General features: G+C 47.5%; 1 protein-coding gene across 2 annotated transcripts in view; it reads left to right on the top strand.

The window, feature by feature from the left end:
• The first annotated feature begins 11,310 nt into the window (after positions 1-11,310).
• The window catches only part of LOC134969610 (meckelin-like), a 91,171-nt gene continuing 86,421 nt past the window's right edge, over positions 11,311-16,060 (top strand). For both annotated transcript variants that reach the window (XM_063945680.1, XM_063945681.1), the window contains exon 1: positions 11,311-11,601. In XM_063945680.1, the coding sequence (XP_063801750.1) occupies positions 11,409-11,601 (193 nt within the window). In that variant the 5' untranslated portion in view covers positions 11,311-11,408. The remainder of the gene's footprint in view (positions 11,602-16,060) is intronic.

Below are 16,060 nucleotides of genomic sequence, written 5' to 3' on the forward strand. Positions count from 1 at the left end.
TTCAGCCGTTGCTGTTCCTGTTCCAGGTTTGGTTAGCTTGGCTTTCCTCTTGTTGTGTGTGCTGGTTCGGAATCTCACCACTATCCTTATCTATCCTTCTCTCAAACTATGTCCGTCTCCTCAGGCACAGTTTCCTAGACTGAGTCTGGTAGGAGGGGTATAGAGGGAGGAGCCAGCCCACACTATCAAATTCTTAAAGTGCCCATGGTTCCTAGTGGACCCGTCTATACCCCATGATACTAAATGGATCCCAAGTATCCTCTACCGGCTACGAGAAAAGGATTTACCGGTAGGTAATTAAAATCCTATTATATCAGCCAAAAAATGTTTTTCACCTGCACTAAACAATAGTAAATATTATATCACAATATTCTCTATAGTTAAGCAGCTCTTACAAACACATCCCCTGATGGGTGTAGTATGGTATGCCGGCGCTCTGGCTCCCGGCAACCAGCATACCGGCGCCGGGAGCCCGACCGCCGGCATACCGACAGCGTGGCGAGTGCAAAGGAGCCCCTTGCGGGCTCGCTGCGCTCACCACGCTACGCGCGCCACACTATTTTATTCTCCCTCCAGGGGGGTCGTGGACCCCCACGAGGGAGAATAGTTGTCGGTATGCCGGGTGTCGGGATTCCGGCGCCGGTATACTGTGCTCCGGGATCCCGACATTCGGCATACAGAAGACCACCCCCCCTGATAGCACGGAATCTAAAACACCAAATACTTTAAACAAAGTCGTTGGAGATGAACCATGTAGGAGAAAATTGTATGACTGACCTTCACTAGGTAATGTCACTGTCAAGAGCACACGCCATCTAGGAGGTTAGGACAGGAAGCTGTATAACAGCGGTGGCCAACCTGTGGCTCTTTCTTTATTCAAATGTGGCTCCCAACACTCTAAATCATGTGACCAGAACAGATACAGAAACCGCTGCACTCCAGCCAGACACGCAGCAGCACTACAGGGACTGAAAACTGAAGGAGTCAGATACTAGAGGTGAGACACCCACAAGCAAACAGAGGACACATTACCGACTGCTGCAATTGCATGAGTTGATGGGAGGGGGGGGGGGGGGGGGCTGTAGTGATACATGAAGGTGGGCTAAAGTGACACATGGCAGAGCTGGCTGGAGAGACACAGGAGGGTCCTGGCAGGAGTGATGCGGGAGGGTGCTGGAAGTAGTGACACATGGGAGAGCTGGCTGGAGAGACACAGGAGGGTCCTGGCAGGAGTGATGCGGGAGGGTGCTGGAAGTAGTGACACATGGGAGATATGGCTGAAGTGACATAGGAGGGTGGTAGCGGGAGTGACACATGGGAGAGCTGGCTGAAGTGACAGGAGGGTCTTGGCAGTAGTGACATATGGAAGAGCTGACTGGAGTGACAAGAGGGTGTTGGCTGGAGTGACACATGGGAGAGCTGGCAGGAGTGACAGGAGGGTGTTGGCTGGAGTGACACATGGGGGAGCTGGCTGGAGTGACAGGAGGCTGTTGGCGGGAGTGACACATGGGGGAGCTGAAGTTTATTATTTGAATCTGGCTTTTTCAATTCTTTTTTTGAAAGTGGCTTTTTCAATGGATCTGGCTTTAAAAAAATTATTTAATGTCGTTCTGGCTTTTTCAATGTATTTTATACCAGGGGTGTGGTCTAGCAGGCACGAGGCCACATTCCATTTTTGCATGCTCGCCATTGGCTCGATGTCGGCCCTTTGACGTACCTAACGAGGTTTTTTGGCTCTTTGTCACTGACCGGTTGGCCGCCACTGCTGTATAACATCACATCACATGTGGGGTCATACTGCAATGGTTCCGAATACTATGTAAGCATATTTTATATTGAGAATATTTTTACAAAAAGCAACTGAAAGAAGATAAAAGGGAATTCGGCTATAGATGAACGCTTTAAGAGGAACATTTGATTGAAAAGACTGAGGTACAGAATTCTTTTTTTCCATCTCTCAATGTGAAGTAGAAGATTCTCTGCTGGGGAACACAAAAGATTTATGAAGGACTACAGATAGCACATTTATTTTGCCGAGACATTGACAATTTTATTGGTTATAAAAGTATTCATACAAATACCATTGAGCGCCTTCCAAGTTGATTGCAGCAGGAAATTTTTTAGCAGTTGGGCATAACCATGTGCACTGCAGGGGAGGCAGATATAACATGTGCAGAGAGAGTTAGATTTGAGTGGGTTATTTTGTTTCTGTGCAGGGTAAATACAGGCTGCTTTATTTTTACACTGCAATTTAGATTGCAGATTGAACTCACCACACCCAAATCTAACTCTCTCTGCACATGTTATATCTGCCTCCCCTGCAGTGCACATGGTTTTACCCAACTGCTAAAAAATTTCCTGCTGCGATCAACTTGGAATTACCCCCATTGTTAGAAAGATATATAAAAAAATAAATAATAATACATTAATTTTATTAAAGTGAGATACCAGTATGATAATGATAGTCGTTGCCACAGATCTCCAAATAGTTTTATTCAGTGAAATTCTGTACACGGAATTCACCCTACCTCTCCATTAGACAGAGGAGCGGAACCATAATCGTAGACCGCAGAGTTACAGCACCACCTGCAGTCAGCTGTATAATACTAACTGCGCTATTTATAGCCCACTGAGTCACTGCGCCTGTATCATACAATTATGTAATGTAATTACAGTTAGATTAGTTGTTTTGCACACCACCAAGCAGCAATGCAGATAAAGGAAATATATTATATACCCAGTTTTCCATCAAGTTCTACGATGCAGAGTAGAGTTGCAAAACATAAAATACAGATTGTTGTATTAGAAGCTATCAATACTGTATTGCAATGCAAGTAAAAATGTGTAAATATACCCGTACACTGGCATTGGATTTACTTTTTATGCAGTTGAGTTTAAGGTTGTTTTTTGTCTGTTCTTTCAGTATTCATACAATCCTATTGCCCCTATTTATCAATGAGTAATACATTTCACTGTGAGTGATACATTGCACCATCCTGTGATATGGAAGTTAGGAGCTGATTGGCTGGTGCAATTTATCACCCACAGTGAAATTTGTCACTCATTGATAAATAAGGGCATTATTGAGAGAGTCTTACTACAATGTCCTTCTATGGATTAAATAAGGACATAAAAAAAATAAAAAAAATGGTTAATGACATTTTTATGCTTGCTGGAATAACTGCTGACACTTAAAATAGAACTTCAGCCTGATAATGAAGAAAGACACTGTTGCTGCTATGTCACCATTATAACTCACTTTCCTAGTCAAATTCTGTAATCATGGAAACACGTTACGAATGGGATCAGTACTAAATTCCGCTGGACGGCATCCCGGCGGTCGAAATACCGACGCCAGAATTCCGACCACACAATCCTGACAGGGGTGATGAGCGGAACGCCACATGCGGGCATGGTGCCTCGCTACACCTCGGCACGCTATTATATTCTCCCTCTATGGGTGTCGTGGACACCCACGGAGGGAGAATATGTCGGGATTGTGCCGGTCGGGATTCCGGCGTCGGTATTTCGACCGCTGGGACTCCGTCCGGCGGGATCTTGACCGCATCCCTTATGAATAGCAGTTGTTGATAATATGTAGATGCTGTTAATAATCTGTCAAATTGTATCATTGGTATGTTTTAGTGTTTTTATTTGGTGTTCTTCCAGAATATATTTATTTTAGCTACATAATAAAAAATTAAATGACAATTTAATATTTGTCTACATTATTATTATTATTACATTTTATTTATAAGGTGCCACATGTGTTTCGCAGCGCCGTACAAAGGACAGTACAGGGAGACAAAACATAGCATTACAGTAAATAAATAACAGAAATAGAGTACAGGTAACATAGAGCACCACACATTCTCAAGACATAATACAGCTAAGATGTAAGTATTGAGGGATTGATCATCGTACTACTAGAGCAGGGGTGGGGAACTTTTTTCTACCAAGGGCCATTTGGATATTTAAAAAATCCTTCGGGGGCCATACAAAAATTATCAACTTAAAAATGAGCCTGCCCCCAGTAGATATGCCCCCAGTCAGTTGTTATGCCCCAGTAGATATGCCCCCAGTAAGTATGCCCCTAGTCACTTGTTATGCCCCATTAGATATGCCCCCAGTAAATATGCCCCTAGTCACTTGTTATGCCCCATTAGATATGCCTCGTCACTTGTTATGCCCCATTAGATATGCCCCCTCAGTTGTTATGCCCCATTAGATATGCCTCGTCACTTGTTATGCCCCATTAGATATGCCCCGTCAGTTGTTATGCCCCATTAGATATGCCCCGTCAGTTGTTATGCCCCATTAGATATGCCCCGTCAGTTGTTATGCCCCATTAGATATGTCCCCTAGTAGCGACGCTTACACACACACACACACACACATTAATAGAAAAAAAAAACACAATACTCACCAGCCCCGCTCCTGCTTCCAGACCGTTGCCCTCCACCTGACCGCTCGCTCAGAACTATGGGAGAGAAGTAATGACGTCTCTCCCATAACACCGCACAGCAGCACACACATACTGCCAGAGATTGGAAGGCGGAGCTCAGGAGTGATCTCCTGCCTCCGGCTGCTACTGAGGGTAAGAAGCCAGGCGCCCAATAGTGACAAAATCTCAGCGGGCGCCCGGCTAGGTGAGCCTGGCCGGGCCGGATCAAGTGGCTCTGCGGGCCTTATTTGGCCCTCGGGCCTGAGGTTCCCCACCCCTGTACTAGAGGCTGGTGACCATAGATGGAGATGAGCCTTTACTTGCAGGGTAAAGATGGTCTTTGAGTAGGGGAGAGCTGCGAGTGAAATGTGTCGAGACGAGGGCTTAGATGACAAGAGGAAAGAGGGCCCTGCTCTGAAGAACTAACAATCTAGCAAAATGAGCTAACCTATTCAGCAAAATGTGATAGGCACTGATTCAGAGTTGTTATAATATTATGAAAGACTTAATAAGTTGCAGCTGCTTGTATAGGCAAATGCGAGGTGGGGGGGGGGTCCAGTTGCCCAGAAATCCCCCTTCCCCAGAGCCTGGCCAGCGGCACTACATGCAGTATAAAAGGTGGAATGGAGTTGCTGCACATGCCTAGTAGCAGCAGATTTTCCTACCAAGCTTGCTGTGTGTGTGTCTGTGGATCGGAGTGCTCATTCATCGCACCAGCTCTGATATGAATGGTCGACCACTATTGGTCGACATGGACTAATGGTCAACACATGAGAATGGACGACACATGAAAAGGTCAACATGAGGTTTTTTTTACTTTTTTTGGTGTCGTTTTCTGCGTAAAATGACGGGGAACCCCAATTAGTGCACCGCGTCCCCTCGCATGACTCACTTCGCTCGCCATGCTTCGGGCAAGGTGCCTCGCTCCGCTGCCGCTGCACTCGGCACAGGTTACTGTTCCCAATCGTAGTCCGCGTGGATCATAAAGTATGAAAAAGTTCCAAAAAAGAAAAAAATGAAAAACTCATGTCGACCTTTTCATGTGTGTAACTTCCACGTGTCGACCATTTTCACGTGTCGACCATTTGCCCACGTCGACCATGTAAATGTTGACCAATAGTGGTCGACCTATTGAGTGTCGACCTTAACATTATCGACGATCTGACCGGATACCCATCGCACCATATATAGACTTTGGTAAGTGGCTTACCACGATCATTGTGCCTGCATATATCTGAAGTATTACATAAACTGCTCTTTGGGGCAGACTATACAGTAACTTGTTATGTGCTAGTTATGCATCTTCCATGGGCTGGCGACTATTGCTCTAAAGTCAAACATTTGGAAACCCCCCTCTAGAAATCCTGCGTTTACCCCTGGCTTGATATACTATTATTACTGTATGAAGGTACTGTACATACAGTATTACCATACTTGCCTACTCTCCCGGAATGGCCGGGAGGCTCCCGAAAATCGGGTGACCCTCCCGGCCCCCCGGAAGAGCAGGCAAGTCTCCCGATTTGCGGGGTCCCCCCTGCCCGTCCGCCCACTTAGTGTGTAAAGTGGGCGGTCCGGGCAGTCGATGACGTGATTCTTGATGAATCGCGTCATCATAGCCACACCCCCTGCAGTGTAATGCCGGTGATTGCGGCATTACAGAGCGGGGCGGGGCTTAAAGGAGGTGTAATCGTGACCCCACCCTTGCTCCACCCCCATCCCGCCTCCGGCACACCCCCTCCTCTACGTCACAGCCTCCCCTGCCCGCCCCCTGAGACGACCTGGCTGCTCTCTCCCGCAGAGAGCAGCCAGAATGTCGGTAACTATAGCCCTCATTCCGAGTTGTTCGCTCGCAAGGCGATTTTAGCAGAGTTACACACGCTAAGCCTCCGCCTACTGGGAGTGAATCTTAGCTTCTTAAAATTGCGAACGATGTATTCGCAATATTGCGATTACAAACTACTTAGCAGTTTCTGAGTAGCTTCAGACTTACTCGGCATCTGCGATCAGTTCAGTGCTTGTCGTTCCTGGTTTGACGTCACAAACACACCCAGCGTTCGCCCAGACACTCCCCCGTTTCTCCAGCCACTCCCGCGTTTTTTCCGGAAACGGTAGCGTTTTTATCCACACGCCCATAAAATGCCGTGTTTCCGCCCAGTAACACCCATTTCCTGTCAATCACATTACGATCGCCGGAGCGAAGAAAAAGCCGTGAGTAAAAAAACTATCTTCATAGCAAAATTACTTGGCGCAGTCGCAGTGCGAACATTGCGCATGCGTACTAAGCAGAAAAACGCTGCGATGCGAAGAAAATTACCGAGCGAACGACTCGGAATGAGGGCCAATGAGTATTACTGCTATAGAGTGGCTGGCTGTTTAGAGTTCATGTATTATAAGATTGATGGGAGTATAGGCCAGGATTTATTTCCCAAATTCGACCATTACACTCCAGGTTTTAAGGATATCCATGTTTCAGATCAAGTGGCTTAATTATTACCACAGGCAATTTGATTTAACTATCTGGAATGAAGCATGGATATCCTTAAAACCTGCACTGTAATAGTGGAATTTGGGAAGCTGGGTTAGTGAGTACGCAAGATCAACACTCACTTGTATGATGACAAGTGTTTTTTTTTGCTTAGCACACTGTTTCCTATCCTCACACTCCGCCCAACAGCTCATTTTTTCAATAGTCCTTTAATCAAGCACAGGTTACTTAGGGCTCGATTCAGTGTAGTACACAAACCCAATAGTTGTTGTGGTTCTGCGCACGGGCCGAGCGTTGTCCTGCATTGTCGCACGCATTGAGAATGGGGTGGGGTGGGGTAGGGCGATAGGTAGACAGTAATGATCGGTGAGAAGGGGGGGGTTTGGGAGACTTAAGAGATCAGTGAGAAGGGGGGGGGAGTTGGGAGATTCAAGTGATCAGTGGGAAGAGGGGGCATATGTGCTGGGTGCCGAGCACCATCCTCACCACCCTAGTTAGGACCCTGAGTGTCTCCCTTGTTTTCTGGGAGTGCTGAGGCAAGGATTTGCTTTGGACGATGCAGATTTAATTACTTCTCAAGCAGACAGCAGATGGCCAGTCTGGTTAATCTTCGGCTTACTCGGTTGGCAGAAGCTGGAAACATCGCGACTTGATCTGCAAAGCTTTCTGCGGCATTAGCATGTTAGTTGCATGGCACTGCACAGCTGCTACTCTGCGGCTGTGCAATAGCGTACACACAGGCCTTTAGTCTTCTGGCTGGGTCAGTAATTGTCCTACCTGTTTCAACAGCGAAATCTTCAAAACATGAAGTTTGTTTGTGCGTGGGGACTGGATTTGGGAAGGACTGGTTTAATGTCTGTCGCAGTGGCATAGCTCATGGAGATAATAGAAGTATTTGGTCAGGGTGGGAGGTTATAGGATGATATTTAGTGAGGGAGTGGAAAGGATGCAGGAGGAAATCTAGGGGTAAATTTACTAAGCATCAAGTTTTTTTTGCAAATTGCCATAAGATTTGGAGATAGTGCCCTTACCAGTATAACATCCACTGCACACACTTCCTTACCATTAAAACTCACTGAAAATGGGATGTCACTCAGTTAGGCAATCAAATCCTATTTAGAAGTCTGGTAAGAGATGAAATCCTGTTGACCTCTTATCTCACATTATTTACTGACACTTCAAGTGCTTCATCCTTACTGGCAGCTTTTGAATCTTATATGTCAGCCTCGTCTGCAGGTCCTTCAGGGCTGAGAAAATTGCCGTTTGCAGTGTGTGTAAAAACATACTTGCCCAGTCTCCTGAATGTTGCAGGAGACTCCCGATATTTCGGGTAGCCCCACACACCTCTGGAAGAGTAGGCTGATCTTCCGCATCCCTCCCGGAATCCATATGTCGTGCTGGGGGGGACGGGCTAGATGGCACAATTCGCATCATTTTAGCCCTCGCTGTGGACCCATGAATCACTGCATTTTGCAGAGGTGGGGTCAGGGCCTAGTGAGTGACGTGTGCGCCTGGTCCCATACCCCCGAAGTATCCAGAATCGTCTCCTCCCCGGGCTTCTCCTAGAGTGGAGACACAAACAATAGGTAAGTAATGCATGTGTAAAGATAGTGGGGGAGGGGGCAAAGACCATCCAGGGATACTTCCTAATTGATCCCCACCTCCAGCACACTTCATAAAGGTTATAATCGTGGATAAGCCTACTCTCTCCAACAGTGCCAAGCTCACTGACTACCTCGCTGTGCCTCTGAGGGTGAAGCGGGGGCACGTGCTGAGTCAGACTGGCTGGCCGGGAAACCGCTTCCGGTCCATTTATGCCAGCACAGTGTCTAGGTTCTCTGCACTCATACCTGCAGTCACCTGTGATGCAGGTAGCGAGTGTAAAGAGCCGGGTGCTTCTAAACAATGTCCTGGAATAAATGGACCGGAAGCGGTTCCCCGGAGAGCCAGTCAGACACTGGGTATGGGTGATGGCTCATATCAGTGGGGAGCTTTACTAAGAGCGAGAGAGAGAAACAACCATCTACATAAGCCGAGGGGTCGGAAGCTGCATCTTTCTGTTACACTGAGGGGCAGACAGCTGCATCTTCCTGTTACACTGAGGGGCAGGCAGCTGCATCTTCCTGTTACACTGAGTGGTCGGCAGCTGCATCTTCCCGTTACACTGAGTGGTCGGCAGCTGCATCTTCCTGTTACAGTGAGGGGTCAGCAGCTGCATCTTCCTGTTACACTGAGTGGTTGGCAGCTGCATCTTCCTGTTATACTGAGGGGTCGGCAGCTGCATCTTCCTGTTACACTGAGTGGTCGGCAGCTGCATCTTCCTGTTACACTGAGGGGCAGACAGCTGCATCTTCCTGTTACACTGAGTGGTCGGCAGCTGCATCTTCCTGTTACACTGAGGGGCAGACAGCTGCATCTTCCTGTTAAACTGAGTGGTCGGCAGCTGCATCTTCCTGTTACACTGAGTGGTCGGCAGCTGCATCTTCCTGTTACAATGAGTGGTCGGCAGCTGCATCTTCCTGTTACACTGAGGGGTCGGCAGCTGCATCTTCCTGTTACACTGAGTGGTCGGCAGCTGCATCTTCCTGTTACACTGAGGGGCAGACAGCTGCATCTTCCTGTTACACTGAGTGGTCGGCAGCTGCATCTTCCTGTTACACTGAGGGGTCGGCAGCTGCATCTTCCTGTTACACTGAGTGGTCGGCAGCTGCATCTTCCTGTTACACTGAGGGGTCGGCAGCTGCATCTTCCTGTTACACTGAGTGATCGGCAGCTGCATCTTCCTGTTACACTGAGGGGTCGGCAGCTGCATCTTCCTGTTACACTGAGTGGTCGGCAGCTGCATCTTCCTGTTACACTGAGTGGTTGGCAGCTGCATCTTCCTGTTATACTGAGGGGTCGGCAGCTGCATCTTCCTGTTACACTGAGTGGTCGGCAGCTGCATCTTCCTGTTACACTGAGGGGCAGACAGCTGCATCTTCCTGTTACACTGAGTGGTCGGCAGCTGCATCTTCCTGTTACACTGAGGGGCAGACAGCTGCATCTTCCTGTTACACTGAGTGGTCGGCAGCTGCATCTTCCTGTTACACTGAGGGGCAGACAGCTGCATCTTCCTGTTAAACTGAGTGGTCGGCAGCTGCATCTTCCTGTTACACTGAGTGGTCGGCAGCTGCATCTTCCTGTTACAATGAGTGGTCGGCAGCTGCATCTTCCTGTTACACTGAGGGGTCGGCAGCTGCATCTTCCTGTTACACTGAGTGGTCGGCAGCTGCATCTTCCTGTTACACTGAGGGGCAGACAGCTGCATCTTCCTGTTACACTGAGTGGTCGGCAGCTGCATCTTCCTGTTACACTGAGGGGTCGGCAGCTGCATCTTCCTGTTACACTGAGTGGTCGGCAGCTGCATCTTCCTGTTACACTGAGGGGTCGGCAGCTGCATCTTCCTGTTACACTGAGTGATCGGCAGCTGCATCTTCCTGTTACACTGAGGGGTCGGCAGCTGCATCTTCCTGTTACACTGAGTGGTCGGCAGCTGCATCTTCCTGTTACACTGAGGGGTCGGCAGCTGCATCTTCCTGTTACACTGAGTGGTCGGCAGCTGCATCTTCCTATTACACTGAGGGGCCGGCAGATCAATCTTCCTGTTAGACTGAGGGTCCGGCAGCTGCATCTTGCTGTTACACTGAGGAGCAGCAGCTGCATCTTCCTGTTACACTGAGGTGTCGGCAGCTGCATCTTCCTGTTACACTGAGGTGTCAGCAGCTGCATCTTCCTTACTGAGGAGCAGCAGCAGTGGTTGCGGTCCCCATCAGTCACATGACACATACAGTGGGTGTGGTCCCTGTCAGTCACATGCAATGGATGTGATCCTCTCTTTCACACATGCAATTGATGTGATCCCAACCAGTCACATGACATGTAGTGGGTGTGCTCTCTATCAGTCACATAACATGCAGTGTGTACTCCCATCAGTCACATCAGTGTGTGATCCCTATCAGTCAAATGACATGCATTGTGTGTGCCCTATTTGTCACATGAGACATGCAGCAGTGGTTGTGCTCCCCATCAATCACATGACACGTGTAATGGGAGAGATATCTATCAGTCACATGACACTTAGTGGGTGTGCTCTCCATCAATCACATGACACGTGTAGTACTAGATGTGCTCTCCATCAATCACATGACATGTGTAGTAGGTGTGCTCTCTATCAGTCACATAACACATACAGTGGGAGGTATCCCTATCAGTCACATGACACATGTAGTGGGTGCGCTCTCTATCAGTCAGTCACATGACACATGGAGTGGGCGGGATACCTGTCAGTCACATGACACATGTAGTGGGAGGGATCTCTAGCAGTCACATGACGCAACCGTTGTCTCAGGTGACCGGTCCAGAACGCCCAGTTGCTATGTATTCTGGTTGCCATAGACACCGCTGGTGCTCGCCGCTCGGTAGTACATTTGTCCTCCCAGTATGCGGCCCCCGGGACCGTTCTCCCGCCGCTTCGTCCTCCTCCTGCTGCTGCTGACGGAGCTCCCAACTTTCTGTCGGGCTTTAGCCACCTCCATCCCACTCATCCAGCCCGGAGACTGCACCGGCAGCCAGTACTATGACGTGACCACCTACTCCTGCCTGGCCTGCAGCTCCGGGGTGGCGGCTGCTGATGGTAAGTGCCTGCATGCTGGGATTTATAGTCCCCTGGCAGCCAGCGGTGATGCTTATGTGCTGCCCCCCAGGCGGTGATGGTTACATTGTATTATACCACTCTACTCTGCTGTGCAGGAGGTAGGGACAAAACATATCTCTTACACTGGCACCTTTATTGTGTTTGGGTGTCAGCTCATACTGTATGTAACAACAGAGCAGCATATAATATATACAGTGGCAGTGACTATAATAAGGATCAGATGAAATAACAGAGCGGTACATACAGTGACTATAATAAGGAGCAGATGTAATAACAGAGCGGTACATACAGTGACTATAATAAGGATCAGATGTAATAACAGAGCGGTACATACAGTGACTATAATAAGGAGCAGATGTAATAACAGAGCGGTACATACAGTGGCAGTGACTATAATAAGGGAGCAGATGTAATAACAGAGCGGTACATACAGTGACTATAATAAGGGAGCAGATGTAATAACAGAGCGGTACATACAGTGACTATAATAAGGGAGCAGATGTAATAACAGAGCGGTACATACAGTGACTATAATAAGGGAGCAGATGTAATAACAGAGCGGTACAGACAGTGACTATTATAAGGGAGCAGATGTAATAACAGAGCGGTACATACAGTGACTATAATAAGGGAGCAGATGTAATAACAGAGCGGTACATACAGTGACTATAATAAGGGAGCAGATGTAATAACAGAGCGGTACATACAGTGACTATAATAAGGGAGCAGATGTAATAACAGAGCGGTACATACAGTGACTATAATAAGGGAGCAGATGTAATAACAGAGCGGTACATACAGTGGCTATAATAAGGGAGCAAATGTAACAGAGCGGTACATACAGTGACTATAATAAGGGAGCAGATGTAATAACAGAGCGGTACATACAGTGACTATAATAAGGGAGCAGATGTAATAACAGAGCGGTACATACAGTGACTATAATAAGGGAGCAGATGTAATAACAGAGCAGTACATACAGTGACTATAATAAGGGAGCAGATGTAATAACAGAGCGGTACATACAGTGACTATAATAAGGGAGCAGATGTAATAACAGAGCGGTACATACAGTGACTATAATAAGGGAGCAGATGTAATAACAGAGCGGTACATACAGTGACTATAATAAGGGAGCAGATGTAATAACAGAGCGGTACATACAGTGACTATAATAAGGGAGCAGATGTAATAACAGAGCGGTACATACAGTGACTATAATAAGGGAGCAGATGTAATAACAGAGCGGTATATACAGTGACTATAATAAGGGAGCAGATGTAATAACAGAGCGGTACATACAGTGACTATAATAAGGGAGCAGATGTAATAACAGAGCGGTACATACAGTGACTATAATAAGGGAGCAGATGTAATAACAGAGCGGTACATACAGTGACTATAATAAGGGAGCAGATGTAATAACAGAGCGGTACATACAGTGACTATAATAAGGGAGCAGATGTAATAACAGAGCGGTACATACAGTGACTATAATAAGGGAGCAGATGTAATAACAGAGCGGTACATACAGTGGTAGTGACTATAATAAGGGATCATCATAGGTGTGCGCACAGGCACCCCCGCACGTCACTCCTGCAATCCGATGTGCAGGCACATATGTAATAACAGAGCAGTACACAGAGCCGGCCCTAACTAATATGATGCCCTAGGCAAGATTTTGTCTGGTGCCCCTTTGCACAGACGCTAGTTCCGCCTCTGACCCTGCACCCCTTTCCCAGCACCATCACCCCTCACCCATAGCAGTCCTCATTTTGGTGCTCCTACCCCCTATACTGTATTTTAAATAGGAACAGTGTGCACATTCGGTGCGTGTTCTTGCTGCGAAGGGGCATGGCCACACAATAATACCCCCAGTTGAAATGACGCCACACAATACTGCAACTTTATTAACATTATATCATGCAATAGTTTCTCTTATTCACATTACTCCTCACAGTAATGCCCCTTATTCACATTACATCACACCATATTGCTCTTTATTCACATTAGACCACTCAGTAGTGCCCTTTCTATAAGTTTCGCCACCAAGTACTGTAGTACACCTTATACACATTAGTGTTCACTCTAGGAGTGAAAATGGGCAGGGCGCCGGACTCTGGGGGCACATGTGCGCACGCGCGTCCGAAATGGGGGCGCGGCCACGCCTCCATCATTTTAGGGGGCGGTGCGGCCCACAGACGCTACTATAGAGAGCGTCTGTGGCTGGCGACGTCACTGTTGGGGGCGTGCCCAGCACCTCCGTCGGTGCTGGGCTTCCCCCAGCCCTCTCCCAATGCGTGAATGGATGCCGCGCGCATGCGCACGGCATCTATACACGCCGGGAGGGCAAGGAGCGGGCGGCTGTTCTAGCAGGGCGCCGCAAAAGGGGCAGGGCGGGTTTTGCCTGTTAAAAAACGGGCAGGGCGCGGCGCCCTGCTAAAACAGCCTAGAGTGAACATTACACATAATGCCGCACATTAGTAAGGTATTTCGTATGCAGATAGAGCCGCAGTCACACACACACAATATAGGCATGCTGCATATTATTTTAATCAGCAGAAGCTGCTTGTGCCCCTAGGCATTTGCCTAGTTTGCCTATGCCTAGAGCCGGCTCTGGCAGTAGATACAGTTGCAGTGATTATAATAAGGGATCAGCTGTGTCAGGATTCCGGCATCGGTATTTCAACTGCCGGGAGCCCGACCTTCAGGAACTTGACCGGCCTGTAATAACAGAGCAGTATATACAGTGGTACTGACTTTAATAAGGGATCATACAGTATGTAATAACAGAGCAGTATGTTCAATGGCAATGATTATAATAAGGGACCATATGTAATAGCAGAGCAGACTGTACAGTGATACGGATTATTTATAATTAGGAATCATATGTAATAACAGCAGTATATACAGTGGTACTGACTATAATATGGGATCATATGTAATAACAGAACAGTATGTACAGTGGTACTGGCTATAATTAGGGATCATGTGTGATAACAGAGCAGTATGTGCAGTGGTACTGACTATAATAAGGGATCATCCTATATAATAAAAGGCTAACGCTTCTCACCTCTATGGGGGAATTCAAGTGTTTTGCGCTCTGGCAGCCACTAGATGGTGCTCAACGGAGCAATTCAAATGTTGCTCCGTTCGGGTGCTCACAGCTGCTGGCGTCGACATTACTGTTTAGGTGTACGGAAACAAATGATATAGTATTAAATGCTCAACGGTTAGTTACAATGTGTCACCTGTGACGGGGAAACAGTTAAACCTCTATTATTCCTTTCTAAAATGAAAATAAAGAATTTATTTAAAAAAAAAAATGGCTTGAACTCCTTCTTCACCTTTTAAATATCACTCCAACACTTGGGAATGTGCAAACAGAAATAAAACAGGAGAATATATAGTGAAGCAGGTTCTATAAATTTAAGTCCAATCAATTCCCAATATTTTCCTGTCTATAAACAAATGAGTTGGTATTTTCTATTTATAGAGGTCACCCTGTGGTGCTTCAGTTATTACATGTGCTCACGTGTGTGCTTCTTATTAGAATATGGGGGGTCATTCCGAGTTGTTCGCTCTGTATTCTTTTCTCGCAACGGAGCGATTAGTCGCTAATGCGCATGCGCAATGTCCGCAGTGCGACTGCGCCAAGTAAATTTGCTATGCAGTTAGGAATTTTACTCACGGCATTACGAGGTTTTTTCTTCGTTCTGGTGATCGGAGTGTGATTGACAGGAAGTGGGTGTTTCTGGGCGGAAACAGGCCGTTTTATGGGAATGTGCGAAAAAATGCTACCGTTTCCGGGAAAAACGCGGGAGTGGCTGGAGAAACGGGGGAGTGTCTGGGCGAACGCTGGGTGTGTTTGTGACGTCAAACCAGGAACGACAAGCACTGAACTGATCGCAGATGCAGAGTAAGTTTGAAGCTACTCAGAAACTGCTAAGAAGTGTCTATTCGCAATTCTGCTAATCTTTCGTTCGCAATTTTGATATGCTAAGATTCACTCCCAGTAGGCGGCGGCTTAGCGTGTGCAAAGCTGCTAAAAGCAGCTTGCGAGCGAACAACTCGGAATGACCCCCCTGGCACACCCGTAATGGTTTCTTTAAGGTGTTCTTAACACCAGTATAACTAAATTTTGCTCGCATGTATTCTTACATATTGGGGGTCATTCCAACTCGTTCGCACGCAACGGTTCTTCGTTGCAGTGCGAACGTGTCAGAAATGCGTATGCGTGGTGGGCGCATTGCGCACGCGCGTCGTTGCCTGGCGATGATTGTCAGCGACAAATGTGATCGCAGATGGACAGGCGGGAGGCGTTCCGGGGCGTATACTCACCGTTTCCACACGTTTTCGGGGAGTGGTAAGAAGAACGCCGGCGTGTCCAGGCGAACGGTGGGCAGATGTCTGACGTCAGGACTGGGACCTTCATCGC

This window comes from Pseudophryne corroboree, chromosome 11, assembly GCF_028390025.1.
Source record: "Pseudophryne corroboree isolate aPseCor3 chromosome 11, aPseCor3.hap2, whole genome shotgun sequence".
NCBI lineage: Eukaryota > Metazoa > Chordata > Amphibia > Anura > Myobatrachidae > Pseudophryne > Pseudophryne corroboree.